At 35.7% G+C, this 16,602-nt stretch overlaps 1 protein-coding gene across 1 annotated transcript in view; it reads left to right on the top strand.

Moving 5' to 3' along the window:
• The window catches only part of LOC138715396 (uncharacterized), a 293,502-nt gene that overhangs the window by 224,117 nt on the left and 52,783 nt on the right, over positions 1-16,602 (top strand). The window contains exons 5-6 of the mRNA XM_069848254.1: positions 8,925-9,152; positions 15,607-15,757. Of these exons, the coding sequence (XP_069704355.1) occupies positions 8,925-9,152; positions 15,607-15,757 (379 nt within the window). The remainder of the gene's footprint in view (positions 1-8,924; positions 9,153-15,606; positions 15,758-16,602) is intronic.

A 16,602-nucleotide genomic window follows, 5' to 3' on the forward strand; every position in this document is an offset into this window, starting at 1 on the left:
TTGCAACCGCCAAATTACTCTTCAAGGAACGACCACTCATATAAATTGAGGGAAAGAAGGCAGAGGACGGACACTGAAAAGTTTTCTTTTCTCAATCGTACTATCAGGGACTGGAATGCTTTACTTGCAGACTTACTAAAGGCTTTACCAATAACCAAAAATGCATTTAAAAATAGACTTAAGGACCTTACTAATAGACGGTAATTATACACAGTATTTAAAGGGTGTAAATGATATGTTGTCATTGAAGTGTTGTATCAGTGAAGAATTATGTTGTGTCAGTGAAGTGTGTCGTATCAGTGAAGAAGTATGTCGTGTCAGTGAAGTGTGCTGTGTAAGTGAAGCTTTATAGTTTATAGTGGCAGTGCAAAGTATTTGAACAGTGAAATGTTTTTGAAGTGTTAGTGAAATCAGGATAGAATCAGTGAAATGTGTCGTAGTTCCAGTGCAGTGAGTGAGTTGACAGCGAAATGAGGTTAATGTTGAAAGGTACTTGTGCAGATATGAACATATCATACTCGTGGGTTTTAGTTCGATCTTAGTTTTAAGATACAAATTAGAATATTTCAAATGTTATTTTAAGTGATCGTTTCATTTAATTTAGTATATTCTCTGTTGTTGTTGTTATTATTATTATTATTATTAGTAGTATTATTATTAATTATTCTTAGTATTAATTATTAGTATTATTATTAATTGCATTTTTAATTAATAAGTTTATTATTGTCATTATTGAGTGTAATTAGTTACCACTGCCACCGGGTATATACCCATTGCAGTGTGAATAAATTCATACATTTATTTATTTATTTATTTATTTATTTATTTATTTATTTATTTATTTATTTATTTATTTATTTATTTATTTATTTATTTATTTATTTGTAGATATATTTGTATTAACTTTGTTTCAGATTCACTTTTTATAATGAATTAACAACTCTTAAATACCCATTCCCGTATGATCAGTGTTTTCCTTTCCATAATATTCCTCGATTCCTGGAGCCTGAATCACGTAAAGAGAAGTGGGTAGGCATAAAAAACACACACACATACACTCTCTCTCTCCTCGACTCATGCTTATCGCTTGCCAATTGCAGGTGACTTGCTCAGCGTGTTATATCTAAGTAGGTGAATATTGACTTTCTCCTATATCGACGGAGCAGTGTATGTGCTATCTGATCTGATGTTACAACTTTTATATTCAATTATTTTTGTCCTAATCATCTCAAAATGCATCTGGACGATAACATTTAAGGAAGAAGATACATTTGTAAGTATTTCGATTGCCTTGCACATTACTTGTAAAATTTAATAGTTTACATTTCATTTTATAATCAAAATAGGACTACACTGATTGTGTAGCATTATGCTTATGTCATTGTCAATAATTAGTAATTGTGTTTTATTTTATCTCCTAACATATTCAGGAAGAAGAGCGTTTGGTAAGTTGAAGATAAATAATATTTTAAATCAAATTTTTATTTTAACCAAATCGGTAAGAGACTACGCATTTCTGATATTATAATTAGTGACAGTAATATAAATTGTTCACATATTTACTTACTTACTGGCTTTTAAGGAACCCATTTTAATATTATCTTCCCACCTATGTCTCGGCCTCTCCAAAGGTCTTCTCCCCTCCGGCCTCCCAACTAACACTCTATATGCATTTCTGGATTCGCCCATACGTGCTACATGTCCTGCCCATCTCAAACGTCTGGATTTTATGTTCCTAATTATGTCAGGTGAACAATGCAATGCGTGCAGTTCTGCGTTGTGTAACTTTCTCCATTCTCCTGTAATTTCATCCCTCTTAGCCCCAAATATTTTCCTAAGAACCTTATTTTCAAACACCCTTAATCTCTGTTCCTCTCTCAAAGCGAGAGTCCAAGTTTCACAACCATACAGAACAACCGGTAATATAACTGTTTTATAAATTCTAACTTCCACATTTTTTGACAGAAGACTAGATGACAAAAGCTTCTCAACCGAATAATAACACGCATTTTCCATATTTATTCTGCGTTTAATTTCCTCCAGAGTGTCATTTATATTTGTTACTGTTGCTCCAAGATATTTGAATTTTTCCACCTCTTCGAAAGATAAATCTCCAATTTTTATAGTTCCATTTCGTACAATATTCTCGTCACGAGACATAATCATATACTTAGTCTTTTCGGGATTTACTTCTAACCCTATCGCTTTACTTGCTTCAACTAGAATTTACGCGTTTTCCCTAATTGTGGATTTTCTCCTAGCATATTCACGTCATCCGCATAGACAAGAAGCTGATGTAACCCATTCAACTCCAAATCCTGTCTATTATCCTGAATTTTCCTACTGGCATATTCTACAGCGAAGTTAAAAAGTAAAGGTGATAGTGCATCCCCCTGCTTTAGCCCACAGTGAATTGGAAAAGCATCAATAGAAACTGGCATATACGGACTCTGCTGTAAGTTTCACTAAGACACATTTTAATTAATCGAACTAGTTTCTTGGCAATACCAAATTCAATAAGAATATTATATAAAACTTCTCTCTTAACCGAGTCATACGCCTTTTTTAAATCTATGAATAACTGATGCACTGTACCCTTATACTCCCATTTTTAATCCAATATCTGTCGAATACAAAAAATCTGATCAATAGTCGATCTATTACGCCTAAAACCACACTGATGATCCCCAATAATTTCATCTACATATGGAGTTAATCTTCTCAAAAGGATATTCGACAAAATTTTGTACGACGTCAACAAAAGTGATATTCCTCGAAAGTTACTACAGTTAGTCTTGTCCCCCTTCTTAAAAATAGGCACGATTATGGACTCCTTCCATTGTTCTGGTACAATTTCCTTTTCCCAAATTGCAAGTACAAGTTTATAAATTTCGTTAGATAATGCCCTTCCACCCTCTTGTATTAATTCTGTTGGAATTTGATCAATACCTGGAGACTTGTACTTTTTCAGATTTTCTATCGCAATTTCCACTTCAGAAAGTGTGGGTTCCGGTATGAATGGCTCAGCAGTTTGTATCTGAATTTCGTCCTGATCATTTCTATTTGGCCTATGTATATTTAGTAGTTGCCCAAAATAGTTTTTCCATCTGTTCAGGATTGAATGAGAGTCTGCAAGTAAGTCACCATTCTCATCCTTGATCACGTTTACCCTTGCCTGATATCCGTTTTTAAATTCCTTTATACCCTTATATAAATCTCGAATGTTTTTATTCTTACTATTTGTTTCTACCTCATTCAGTTTTTCCTTCAAATAATCTCTCTTTTTATTCCTAAATATACGACTTGCTTCCCGTTTTTCATTGAAATAATTATCTCTGTTCTCCACAATTGGATCCTGTAAGAATTTCAATTTTGCCTGTTTCCTTCTATCTACTACAATGGAACAATCTTCATCAAACCATGGTTTCTTTTTCTTAGTTTCATGATAACCTATGCTCTGCTCAGCTGTAATTTTGATATTATCTCGGATATTGTCCAACACGCTATTAACATCTAACTGTTCCTCAGCTTCGTCAGCAGTTGCTAAAGCAGCAAACCTATTTGAAATTTCAACCTGATAACGTTGCTTAGTTTCCTCGTCCTTTAATTTCAAAATATTGAATCTACTAATATTAGCTTGTTGCTCTACTCGCTTGGCTACTGATAGTCTTTCTCTTAATTCTCCAATTACCAAATAATGGTCAGAATTACAGTCTGCCTGCCCCCCTGAAAGTTCGAATGTCTACTATACTAATGTGCCTTCTTTTATCTACCAAAATGTGATCTATCTGGTTATGTGTCATTCCGTCTGGAGAAGTTCACGTATATTTATGTATATCCTTATGGGGGAATGTTGTACTCTTGACAATTAAATTTTTTATTGTGGCAAAGTTGACTAACCTAACTCCATTGTCATTACTACTTACGTGCAGGCTCTCTTTTCCTATTGTTGGTTTAAAAATATCCTCCCGTCCTACTTTAGCATTGAAATCCCCCAATAAAACTTTCATGTGATATCTAGGTAACTGATCAAAAGTGTGTTCCAATTCCTCATAGAAGCTATCCTTTATATGGTCGTCTTTCTCTTCTGTAGGGCCGTGAGCATTTATAACTACGATATCGCACCATCTACCCTTAAGTACTAAATACGATAACCTGTCACTGATAAATTCGGCCCTTTTTAGTGATGATTTTATTCTTTTATGTATAAAGAATCCTGTTCCTAATTGGTGATTACCGTTTCCTTCCCCATAATACAATAAGTAATCGCCTATTTGTGATATGCCATTCCCATCTAACCTAACCTCTTGTACTCCCACGATGTCTATTCTAAATCTAGCTAGTTCTTTTGCTACTAATGTTACCCCACCTATTCTATAAAGACTAGTTACGTTCCATGTACCAAATCTTATAACTTTTTCCTTTGCTGTGGTCGTGCCGGAGAATCAGTCCCATTCCGAGGCTTACTGTTAGGTTTCGTAACAAGCTGTTTTTTACGGTGATGGGTTGTTAGCCCTTCGCCCAACTCCCAAGCTGGAGGACCACCCCTTATCGGCTCTCCACGACTGCTTATTCAATATATTCGCAGCTACCCTCCATATCTGGAGGCCGTCTCCTCTATCCGCAACCTGAGGACGCGCCATGCCGTGGTGATAGGGACCCACAATGCATGGATAAATTGTTCACATAAATGTATTTATATGTGTAGGGCATTATTATTAAAGAAATTTAAATTTGAAAAGGTTTGCTGGATTTTTATTCTTAAGCTTAATTTGCGTTTTCATTAAAAGTTAATGATCAATTCTAAAAAGTAAAAACATTAGAAAATGCATAAATAATTGAAGTATTTTTCCTCAGACATGTAATTTGTTTATTTTGTTAATCAAATAACTAGTTAATAATTAAACATGAATGGTTCTGGAAATACATTTTAACCAAGAATTATTTCATTTCTTAAAATACTGTGTTCTACTAACTTCGATGCAAAGCTGTAAACGAGACAGCATGGATTGTCCTATGTTCTCGATAATGACAATGTGTCCTCTGATAATTGGTGCTATTTCTGCAATAAGAATAACAGCATCTATTTCATCATCTTCTGGTACATCGTGTAATTATGTTAGTCATATATCTCCATACCCAAAAATAAATTCGATGACCAAGGCAAAGGTATGACCTAAAGCATAAAAGTTTGCAAAGAAGCAATTTACGACCTATAATTACTCGACAAGATATACTTGTTTAATCCTATTATCATCCCCAAAAAGCTTCTCCAAATAATGTTTCTGTACCTTGCATTTATGTTTAATTAAAACGATATGGTTCACATGTGTCGTTACAGTCGAGGTTCGCAGATCAAATTCCTTAGAACAGTGGTTCCCAAACTGGAGGTCGTGAGAAGATTTACAAAAGAAAACAAAAAATACTTTATTAACTTAATACTTACCGTGTGTTCAGAAATAGAAACAATATCCAACATAAAAAAGTTTCTGTAGTTTTTACATAAAGTAAAAAATAATTGTATTTATGTAACAAATGTGCCTTTTTTTTAGAAAGTAGCTTTAAATGAGGATTCCGTACTCGATACAGATAAAGTGATATCACTTTCAAGTCAGTGAGATGTCTCGTCTTTTCGTCATTGTTTCCATGGCAATCATAGACGAGAAACGTATTTTCCATATAAGGTTGCAAATGTTACCAAAAAATTTAAGAGCTTCTTTTGCAAGGTTCGAGTTATTCATGCATTCTTTTGATCCACAACTGGTCTACACTCTGCGGTAAAGCCTACTTTCAATATTCCATTAATAGATAGTACATAGTATTTCAATACATTTTTTCTTTTTCTTTTTTTAATTTCAGCCAGTTGAATGCAACTGTCTAAAAATGGATTTAGTATCCATTTTTGGCTGCCGCATTCTTTTTAATGTCTTCCGGAAAATACTCAAAAAGCTATTGTTTAGAATTATCATACATAATTGCATGTTCGCAAAAACAAACTCAGTATTTGCCTATCATACGTAGCTAAATTTTCCAATTAACGCACTGGGATACATCACATTACTTTTTGTCAAGTGATGTAGACCAGAGTTAAGTTTCTTTACAAATCCTTTGATTTTATCCCTGGCTGTTATTATGTTAACATCTTGGCCTTGCAAGCTCATACTGTTCAAAGCGTTTTAAGTGTTGGAAATATCAGCAGAGAAGACTACTACGAGGTTCACGTGATATTTCGTGTAATTGTAGCACTATATTTTTCTAGGCCATTCTTTGTATGGTTTCCACTAATTTTAAGTAAAATTATCGTTTTTCATTTTAGATTTTACAGAGATTTGTATTTTTACAATGAATTTAAGTACCTCATCAGTCGTATAGTAGAGGTCTCATACAGAAATATTGCCCAAAAGTGGGTCGCGTCTTCAAAAAGTTTGAGAACCGCTACCTTAGAGATTGGTTATTTAAAGTCGATTGCTTACTTTAGAAAAGAAATAAAGTCGTGAATTTCGTATTCTAGATTTATTGCAAGTGAAATAATATCGAATGAAAGCTTTCCAGATAAGATTTACTTTATCACATCTCACCAAATTAAGAATGTAACTTTGATTGCTATTATTCTCATTTTTCATACTGCAGTCTAGGTTAATAAATTATTTATATGTTCCCAGTCAGAAGTTGCATTCAAATTGCCAGACTGGCAGATCTAAGGGACATCATAGTTGAGCATATGGTAATTTATGAATAGTTCTTTATAATCATGAGTTAAAATTTATCTAAAATTGTAATTTTAGTTTAGTGGCGTAATTCTCAGAACTTAAAGAATTCTCATACGAATTTGTGACATTAAAGTTAAGAAATCTTCAGAAATCATGACTCGAGATTATGGCGTAAAACATGTTATTTTGAGATAAATGTTGGAACCATAACGTGGAATTTAGACAACTTCTGAAAAATACTCATAAGATTTGTTACTTGTAGGCCTCGGTAGCGCAGTTGGTATAGCGCTGGTCTTCTGTGCTCAAGGTTGCGGGTTCGATCCCGGCCTAGGTCAATGGCATTTAAGGTGCTTAAATGCGACAAGCTCATGTCAGTAGATTTACTGGCATGTAAAAGAACTCCTACGGGACGAAATTCCGGCACACCGGCGACGCTGATATAGGCTAACCTAGGCAGTTACGAGCGTAGTTAAATAAACCATTATTTTTTTGTTATTTACAGTAAAAAAAATGTTGGAATCCCTACTTAAGTCCCGTAATGTTGGAATTTAAAGACAGGGAATTTGCGACAAATCGAAGGAACGTGTTGAATCGTGACGGGAGATTTGTAACGTTGAAATTAAAGAAACAACTGAAATCATTACTTGAGATTTACACTTCGAGATTCAAAAATCATCTGAAATTGTAACTTTATATTTTAAATGCTCAATTTCAATATATAGGGTATTTCAAAAGTCAGTTCAAACATTAAACCGCTATAAATATTATAATATTTGAGATAGGGAAAAAACAAAAACATCACAGTGTTGGGCAAACAACGGGGTTTAAAAAACATTGGGAAGACGTCCGCCGTTGTCTTCAACGTACAGAATTCTGTCTGCGAAACCATGCACAGCATTTTGCAGATAATGTCTTGGAATATTGGCAATTTCTTGCGAGATGGCATTTTTCAGTTGCAGTAGGCTTGTTGGATGTGTCAGAAAAACTCGTTCTTTAAGGTAACCCCACAACCAAAAGTCGGTCGATTGAAATCTGGAGATCACGGAGGCCACACTGTTGGAAAGTGTCTACTGATGACGCGATCGCCGAACATCTGAGTAATTAATTGTTTTGCAGGGATAAAGATGTGGGGTGCAGCGCCATCTTGCATGAAGATCATGTTTTCCATATCGTGATTCCTCAGTCTAGGGATGACGAAGTTCTGTAGCATGTTGTAGTAGCGCTTCCCGTTTACTGTAACAGTCTGTCTTATTCCATTCTTGTCGACACCTGTGGAGTAACGGTTAGCGCGTCTGGCTGGGAAACCAGGTGGCCCGGGTTCGATTTCCGATCGGGGCAAGTTACCTGGTTGAAGTTTTTCCGGAGTTTTCCCTCAACCCAACATGAGCAAATGCTGAGTAACTTTCGGTGTTGGACTCCGGACTCATTTCACCGGCCATTATCACCTTCATCTCATTCAGACGCTAAATAACCTAAGATGTTGATAAAGCGTCGTAAAATAACCTACTAAAAATTAATGGTGGAGTTAACACGCGTAATTGAGGTTCGTTTTCCGACCAAAGTCATCAGTAGGCACTTTCCAACAATGTGCCCTCCGCGATCTCCAGATTTCAATCCGGCCGACTTTTTATTGTGGGGTTACCTTAAAGAACGAGTTTTCCTGACACATTCTACTGCAACTGAAAGATGCCATCTCGCAAGAAATTACCAATATTCCAAGACATTATCTGCAAAATTCTGTGGATGGTGTCGCAGACAGAATGCTGTACGTTGAACAAAAGAACGGCGGACATCTTCCCAATGTTTTGCAAACCCCATTGTTTGCTCAACTCTGTGGTGTTTTTGTTTTTTCCCCTATCTCAATATTATAATATTTATAGCGGTTTAATTTTTGAACTGACTTTTGAAATACCCTATATTTTGGATTTGTGACGTTCAAACTCAAAGAAGTTCTGGAATCTCAACTTGGAACTTTGAACACTAAAGTTCAGGAAATTCAGGGAAATTTTGGAATCATAACATATGATTTGTGACATTGAATCTAAGTTAATTTCTGCAATCATGATATAACAATTTCAACGTTAAAATTCACTTCTGGAAACACGATTTGAGATAATGATACAGAAATTCGGGGAAATATGAGATTTCTGAACTCGTAATTTGAGATTTGTGACTTAATTTAGGAAATTTCTAAAATTACGGTTTCTGTTCCAGAGCGGGTCCTGTGAAAGCCTGATGTCGCCGGGGGATCGCATGGCGGGCAGCGTGCCGGGGCTATTAGACACTTTGTCGTGCGGCTCCACGGCGGACATAGCGACTGCAGCCGCCGCCGAGCCTAGCATCCCCCAGCTCGTGCAGTCCTGCTTTCGCCACCTCGAAAATTTTGGTCTCCATACGCTAGGCATCTTTCGCGTCAGCAGCTCCAAGAAACGCGTCAGACAGGTGAGAGTAATGTCGTGGCAACGATGCTCACATCTTTGTGACTTTTCATCTAGTTTAATAGCAGTTGAGGTAATGCTTTATTTTAGCCACGGTACTTATTAAACATAGTGTCCTTAATTGCTTGCAGTGGCGGTTCCTCGGAGGAGGGAAGGGAGGAACGTCCTCCTCACATTTTCTTCTTTTGAAAGTAAATACCAAATAAAATATGTGCCTTGAAATTCGAGGAGGATTCGATAATTTTTAAGTTCACAGCTATAAGAAAAACTCGGTTGATCGAATTTTAAACGACGCGCGCTCATGTGCTGCTAGAAAACTGTGAGAAAGATGCGAGATTGTCTGTGTAGAGGAAAGGCACTCCATTCCTCCTCTACTGCAGTTAACACACATAGACAACAGCACACTAGCGGCCAGAGAAAGAAGCAGAGTTTTAAAGCAAGTAAATGAACGGCGAGGGAGGAGATCCTCCTCTGAATCAATCATGGGCGGGAAATAGAAACCGACTGGTCGTGCAGCAAGCTCGCTACCGCTGCCATCTAACGATGCTGCAGTCAACCACGCTATGACACATCTAGGAGGAGAGACAACAAAAACAGTTTTAACGCAACGCTATGAAAGACACCATGTAAACTTATTTTTAATTATAAATCAAAAATATTATTCATTGCACTTTATATGGGCTACTATTCATGGTTTGAAACTTTCGTGGATATTTGAAAGTTAAAGTCGGGTTTATGTAAAACAAAGAGAAAGTAGTTCTACGTAGTTGGCCCCTGAAATTCACTTCTATTCATTGTATACTAGACAGGGCCACAGCCAAGTTGTCAGTTTTGTACAAATATATTTGAAATTGAAAGTAGGTACTCCAAACTACATTATTTTAATATAAAAAATTAATCGGCCACCGGCAGCTTTGAACAATAATGATAGTATTACTTTACAAGAACTGACATTCTTCAAAAGCATGTGATACTGAACTTGTAAAATGTACATGTGGCAACACAGACCACGTGGGTGGATGCAGTGTTCTCGCTTTCCTCAAATTATTTCCCATTCCCATTTCCATTTCCGTAAAACGGTTCCGGTGACGTGTTAGTAGCTAGTCTCTTCCAACACGTGTGATGCTGTAGTGTGCTCGAAAATGCTACGAGGTTGTGAATTTCCTTATAATTGTTAATTTGTGCAATTATTCAACAATGAATGGAAGTGAAAACATAATATATTTTGGAAAATTTAGGAAACTCAGTTTACAAGAACAGATTATTGCTATACAGAAGGGAAGGCCAACCCCAAAACTACCTTGTCTTAAATGCATGCATGTAGGCTAATTTGTAGCATGTTTCATTCAAGAAAGTGTCATTTCCTCCTCTTAAGAAATATGCAGGAGCCGCCACTGATTGCTTGTATTTTATAAACATGTCCCACCTCCCTCAAATCGATTTTAACATTATCCTCCCATCTACGTCTCGGCCTTCCCAAAGGTTTTTTTTTCCCTCCGGCCTCCCCACTAACACTCTGTACACATTTCTTGGATTCGCCCATACGTGCTACATACTCTATCTCAAACGTCTGGATTTAATGTTCCTAATTATGTCAGGTGAAGTTCTGCGTTGTGTAACTTTCTCCATTCTCCTGTAACTTCATCCCTTTCAGCCCCAAATATTTTCCTAAGAACCTTATTCTCAAACACCCTTAATTTCTGTTCCTCTCTCAAAGTGAGAGTCCAAGTTTCACAACCATACAGAACAACCGGTAATATAACTGTTTTATAAATTCTAACTTTCACATTTTTTGACAGAAGACTAGATGACAAAAGCTTCTCAACCGAATAATAACAGACCTTTCCCATATTTATTCTGCGTTTAATATACATAGGTTACTTTTCATATTATTTTGTTTTCATTTTGGCTTATTTTTTCATACCGGTATTGTTTTCTTCTTTACTTTTACAATATCCTCTTTTTCCTAGGTATTTCTTTTCATTTATAATATTCGTTCCTGTTTTATCTCAGTCTCTTTTTATTTTATATTTATCTATTCCTATTCCTTTTCCATTCCTTTGTCTTTGGACGTGAATACGTCTGTAAGTTCGGTCCACTAGTAGGTGCCATTCCAGAAAGTCGTCCGACACATTTTCAGGTGAGTTTTGTCAGCATATAATTTCTAAACTACAGCCGCGGCAGCCGAGGCAGTGTACCTAGAGCATGCGAAGCGATAGAACGTTCGCAGTGGTATTAAACGATTCGTAAGGAACAAGGCTATAATCTCAATTGATCAGCAATCAACAGTTTATAAGTTAAATTGGAAAAATTCACGAGTTAATTTGAGTGAAGATAGATAATTCACAATGTCGAACACTGCAGCGCAAATGCAGCGGGCGCATAAGCAACGGGTAGCAAACAACAGAGCACAATGGTTACTATAGCAACCGCCACATTTACTCTAAAAATTTGAACTGGTAATGGAAATTACGGGAAAACGGCTGAACGGATTTTAATGAGTGACCCCTCATTTTCATGCCCGGCATCCAAAGTTTTTCGGAAAAATAGTAGTTTTCAGTGAAATGTCAGTTTTCCTACATAATTTTCCTATTTTCCAAAAGCCATCTGTTGTCAGTTTTGAGAACTAATTTTATTGAATCACGGCCGACTTGATTGAATTTCAGAACAAAACACACACTACAATAAACAATAGGCTATTACACGAAGGCCATGACCTGAAGGATTGCCGACATATTTAGATCTCAATTCAATTTGTTATTAAAAACTGATTCTGCAGTGTATAATTTTCTAAGTACAGCTGTGTATTGGATATTCAAATCTACGAAACTTGAGGTGGTTTGTTGACAATATTACCATTAGAAATTAAATATTATTATAGTTAATAGGCCTATCATGATGCATCTATTTTTAATTAATTGTACATAATATTGAAGCTATATTGATGACATGAAAGTGAAACGTTTTGAGGTTATGTAAGTAAATTTAGAGAATATCTTAATTTGGATCTTCATTTCTATAATTTACTGAGTGGCTGCTATATATAACTACAAAACTTAAGTAAGATAATAATATTGTTATTAAAAATCAAATATTTTTATACTTATTAACCCAGTGGGGTTGGGTCTTTTTCATATACTTAATGGCGGTGTAGTGTAGATATTGATATGTCTCATTGTCTTCAGTATTGGCTCGAGAGAGCGCAAAAATTAGTTCCTAAGGAAAGATCAAAAGATATTACTTACTGATAAAATAAGAGGCCTAGGAAATTTTGTAGTCTCCAGATCATTTCAGCAAGATCTCTTAGTAGGATAAAATGATTTTACGCTCTACATTTCAAGTTCTACATGCAGCAGCTATACGAAAATGCTATTGTTCGAAAGCTTAGCAAACCTGACATTTTTTTAACTTTTGCCTACAATCCACAATGACCTGAAATAGCTAATGCTATCGTCCTGACATTGATACTTGCGCTTTCGCGTTGAAACTCAAAAACTGAAGTTGGATAGGTTCAAGAAAAAGTATTTGGCCTAAAAAAATCCATTCAGAGGGAGTATGTTTCATTATTATGGAGGCAAATAACTATCAAAAAGACAAGTATTCTTCATTGAAAATAAATCTAAAAAAATTTTTATTTGAACGTCTAACGAAATTAGTTTGCAGCACCATTTGCTGCACAAGCCACTAGTTTACTCTAAATGTATATATAGGATGGCTTCTTCCAGGAGTCTCAGCACGGGTTTTCAGGGTATCTGAAAAGAAGAATCGTTGATTGTCGAGTAATTCTGTCGGTGACGTATTCACGCAAAAAACGTGCGGCTGTGTCTCCGATACAGCCTACCCCGATTCTTTATCCTTGTTCTTTGTTTCCTTTCACTTCCTTCTTCCTTGTTTCTGTATTATTCTTTTCTTTACTTTTTCCACGTTAGTTCCTTTCTTTTTCTTCGTTTATTAACCAACTGTTTTCTTCAGTTTCTTCTTTATTTTCATTTCCTTTATAACTTTTATTTTTATTTCAATTTCGCTTTCATTCTGTCTGTTATTTTCACTTTACTTTCTTGTTTTTCTCCAATTGTATTCCTTTTTTCTCTATTTCTTTCTTTCTTCCTTTCTTCCTACCTTCATTTAGGATATATAGACCTATAACTTATACAAATACTGTACATTTATATTGTATTGATTTTGGTTAAATTTCGCTACTCTCATTTTCGACTGCTCTTTTATATGCTACTGTTAAAGAGACATTCCTCACAGCAATACCCATTTGTTGTCTTCAATGCATTTCTTTCAGCTCTTCACACGTTTATCTAATCTCTGTCGGTAGCGGGCATTTATATAGGACGTTTAGTTGAGGACATCTTGGCAAAAAGTAAGAAATTCTATCTCCAGAATAACGTTTTGTCATTTTGATAAACAAAGTGGTTCATCGCGTGTACAACAGTTATTACATCCTATTTAATAAACATTATGAGTCAACTTAAGGTTAATATCCTCCACAGCTGTAAATGTAGATCTAAAATACATGTCTTTCTCTAAGAGCCGTCCGCTAACGAGTGTGGGTAATTTACATTGCAGCCTATTAGCTTATTGTGTCCTTCCTCATGTATTATACTTATTTCTTGCTACGTCCGTCATAGATTTCTTCAATTAAACGAAAGGCATAAAATTTGATTGCAAACGTTAGTCTTCAGACATTTATTAGCTAAGTAGGGATCTTAGTGAAGAGAGGAACAGTTAAGCGGTAAATTTTACCTTATTTAATCGATCAGAATTAGGTTTATTTCACATGTCGTAAATCTACAACACGAAATTACTCCCTTTATTTGTCTTCCGAAGGAAACGAAAGAAGTAACCAACCTACCACGTCTACTGCACCTTCAATCTTCATATATAAACTACGCCTACGTTTTGTCTTATATAAAAATAGCAGTGAAAAGGAAACAACATGGCACATAATGTGGACAACCGCACTAACGGACACGTCACAAGGGAACTCTTTTTCTGTTAAAGGCTGAGTGAGCCCCAGGACCATAGTGTGGCCGGAAGAATTGAATCTCTGAAGAAAATTCACGTCCCTATTGGGAATCCAACTTGCAACATTCTGTCTTGAGCACAACGCTCTAACTGCGACGCTATCGTGCGCCCCCAGAGTTTTATAGCTTTCCCTACATACAGTGCCGTGTTTTCTATCTGAGTTTCGTGAGTTCGAACCTAACCAAGAGAGATGGATTATCAAGGTCTATTATGAATCAGAATTAGACTTTTGTGTAGCTATTCCATAGTGTCCAAGCTACTATTATCTGTGCATTTCGAACTGGCGGCTCAAGGTCAAGCAATGGACTCAATTTGCCTTGGTGCTTACCCTAATCCCGGATCATTCTCCTCAACTAAAATCAGCTGGGACAGCCGGATTTTCCAGTACTTCAGTTCACAGTGTTGAGTTCAGTGATTCGTGCGTGGTTTGTACTATTATACGTTCGTACGTGACCTTGATCCGTCAGTTCGAAATTCACAGATAATAGACGAAACTTTTCAGAAAATTATACTCCATGAATCCTTTCCCTCTAGGGTATATGGACTGCCATAATATACACAAAGAAAGGACACCACTTACGCCCATCCTAAATTCTATAGGTTATCCCACTTATGAGGTAGCAGAGTTTCTATTGAATATGCTCTAAGTTTATGTGAGATACACCATACCATGTGAAAAATTCACAATCATTCACTGAGACTTTAAGTAAAATAAAGCTGAAACAATCAGTCTACTAGTTAGATTCGATGTTATACCACTATTTACCAAAATTTCCTTACAGAAAACCACAAAACCACTAGAAAACATTGACGAACGTAACGTAATTAAATTATTTCACAGTGTATTGACGTCGATCTTCTTCTCGTTTAACGGAAATTACGGTTTGTACTATGAACAGACAGATAGTGTAGCTATGGATTCTCCTTTACCTCCTATTATAGTCAATAAAATAAAACTAAAACGCATTCCAGGACACAGCATTCTCAAAGCACTAATTCTGATCACAGTCACCGTGAAAGTCTACTAAAAAGGTATATATTATCAATCTTATAATTATTTCCATTGTAAACAGAATAAAGTTGAAAGACCGCTGTCGGAGATTTATGGCATGTTCAAGGGCTCTGACCATGAATGAGAAAATTCGATGCAAATCTCTTCGCAATTTCTCAAAGTCAAAATTCATCTGCTATCCATTATCTAATTAATCATTCTGCCACAGAGTTCAATGAATTCCACCTGATTGTTTCTCTCACGCTATAAAAGAAATTCTCCACATTATCAGACTAACAATGTCCAACAAGGTCTTCATAGAAAGTGTCAGCAATAACCAAACACATCTCAAGTGAATAAAGCCAATTATGTGAGACAAAAATCTTAACATAAATAAGTCTGTAACAAACATTCTTATATTTTTTCGTTCCAGCTTCGTGAAGATTTTGACTGTGGGAAGGAAATTAACCTTGGAGAAGACCACTGCCCACATGATGTCGCAACATTGCTCAAAGAATTTTTCAGGGACCTACCAGAGCCTTTGCTTTGCAGAGACCTCTATCAAGCATTCGTTCAAACACAAAGTAAGATTTTTTTCTTAAGACGTATTAAAGTATTAACAGTGTTTCTTAAATCTTTATAATTTAAGAAGTTTAAGTAACATCCGGATATCTATATTCTTTGTAGATACCAGTATCTGAAAATGTAGTTTCAATTTAACTTTTTATCAAAGTTAAACTGAAACGTGGTGAACTTCAAGTAATATTTATTTTAAAAGTAAACATTTGTTTTCCAGACTATCATTAAAGGAAAATAGAATACAAATTGAATAAGTACAATATTTATTATGTCACTGGTCATTAGCTCGGAAGTTTGTGGATTAAAACTACTCCATAGGCCGAGGTAATGAATGTTTAGCATAGCTCCCTTTGGAAGAGGAGTAAAGTTGGAAGATAGTCAAAGAAAACCGTTCTCAAATGAGAGTGATCTAGGCAATGTTATCTAACTCTGTCACTTATTATTCTCGTCTACCATCATACAATCGGAGATAATTAATTCCTCCCTTCAGGTGCCCTATTTTTCATAATTGGAATTCTTCACAATGCCAAAGTAGCAAAGTCCAGGAAGGCCTTAACCGAACTGGAGAAATTATCAATCAAACCAACACGTAGTTTAACTTACCATATTTTATAGATGTAGATTCATTTTCCATATTTTATTTAATGAGAATTCAACTTAAATGATATGTTTTTATTCACGTTATAATTGAAAAGTGTGATTCTAAAACGCGTTCAATCCATTTTTATGAAAAGACTGTTTCCCCCCCCCCACAGGTCTACGAAATTTTCAAGCGACATGCACAATAACACAAACTTTTAGACAATGATTGGCGTTGTTTTGAGAAACAAGAAGCTTAAAATATAAAGAT

The sequence above is a fragment of the Periplaneta americana genome, chromosome 15 (genome assembly GCF_040183065.1).
Source record: "Periplaneta americana isolate PAMFEO1 chromosome 15, P.americana_PAMFEO1_priV1, whole genome shotgun sequence".
Lineage (NCBI taxonomy): Eukaryota > Metazoa > Arthropoda > Insecta > Blattodea > Blattidae > Periplaneta > Periplaneta americana.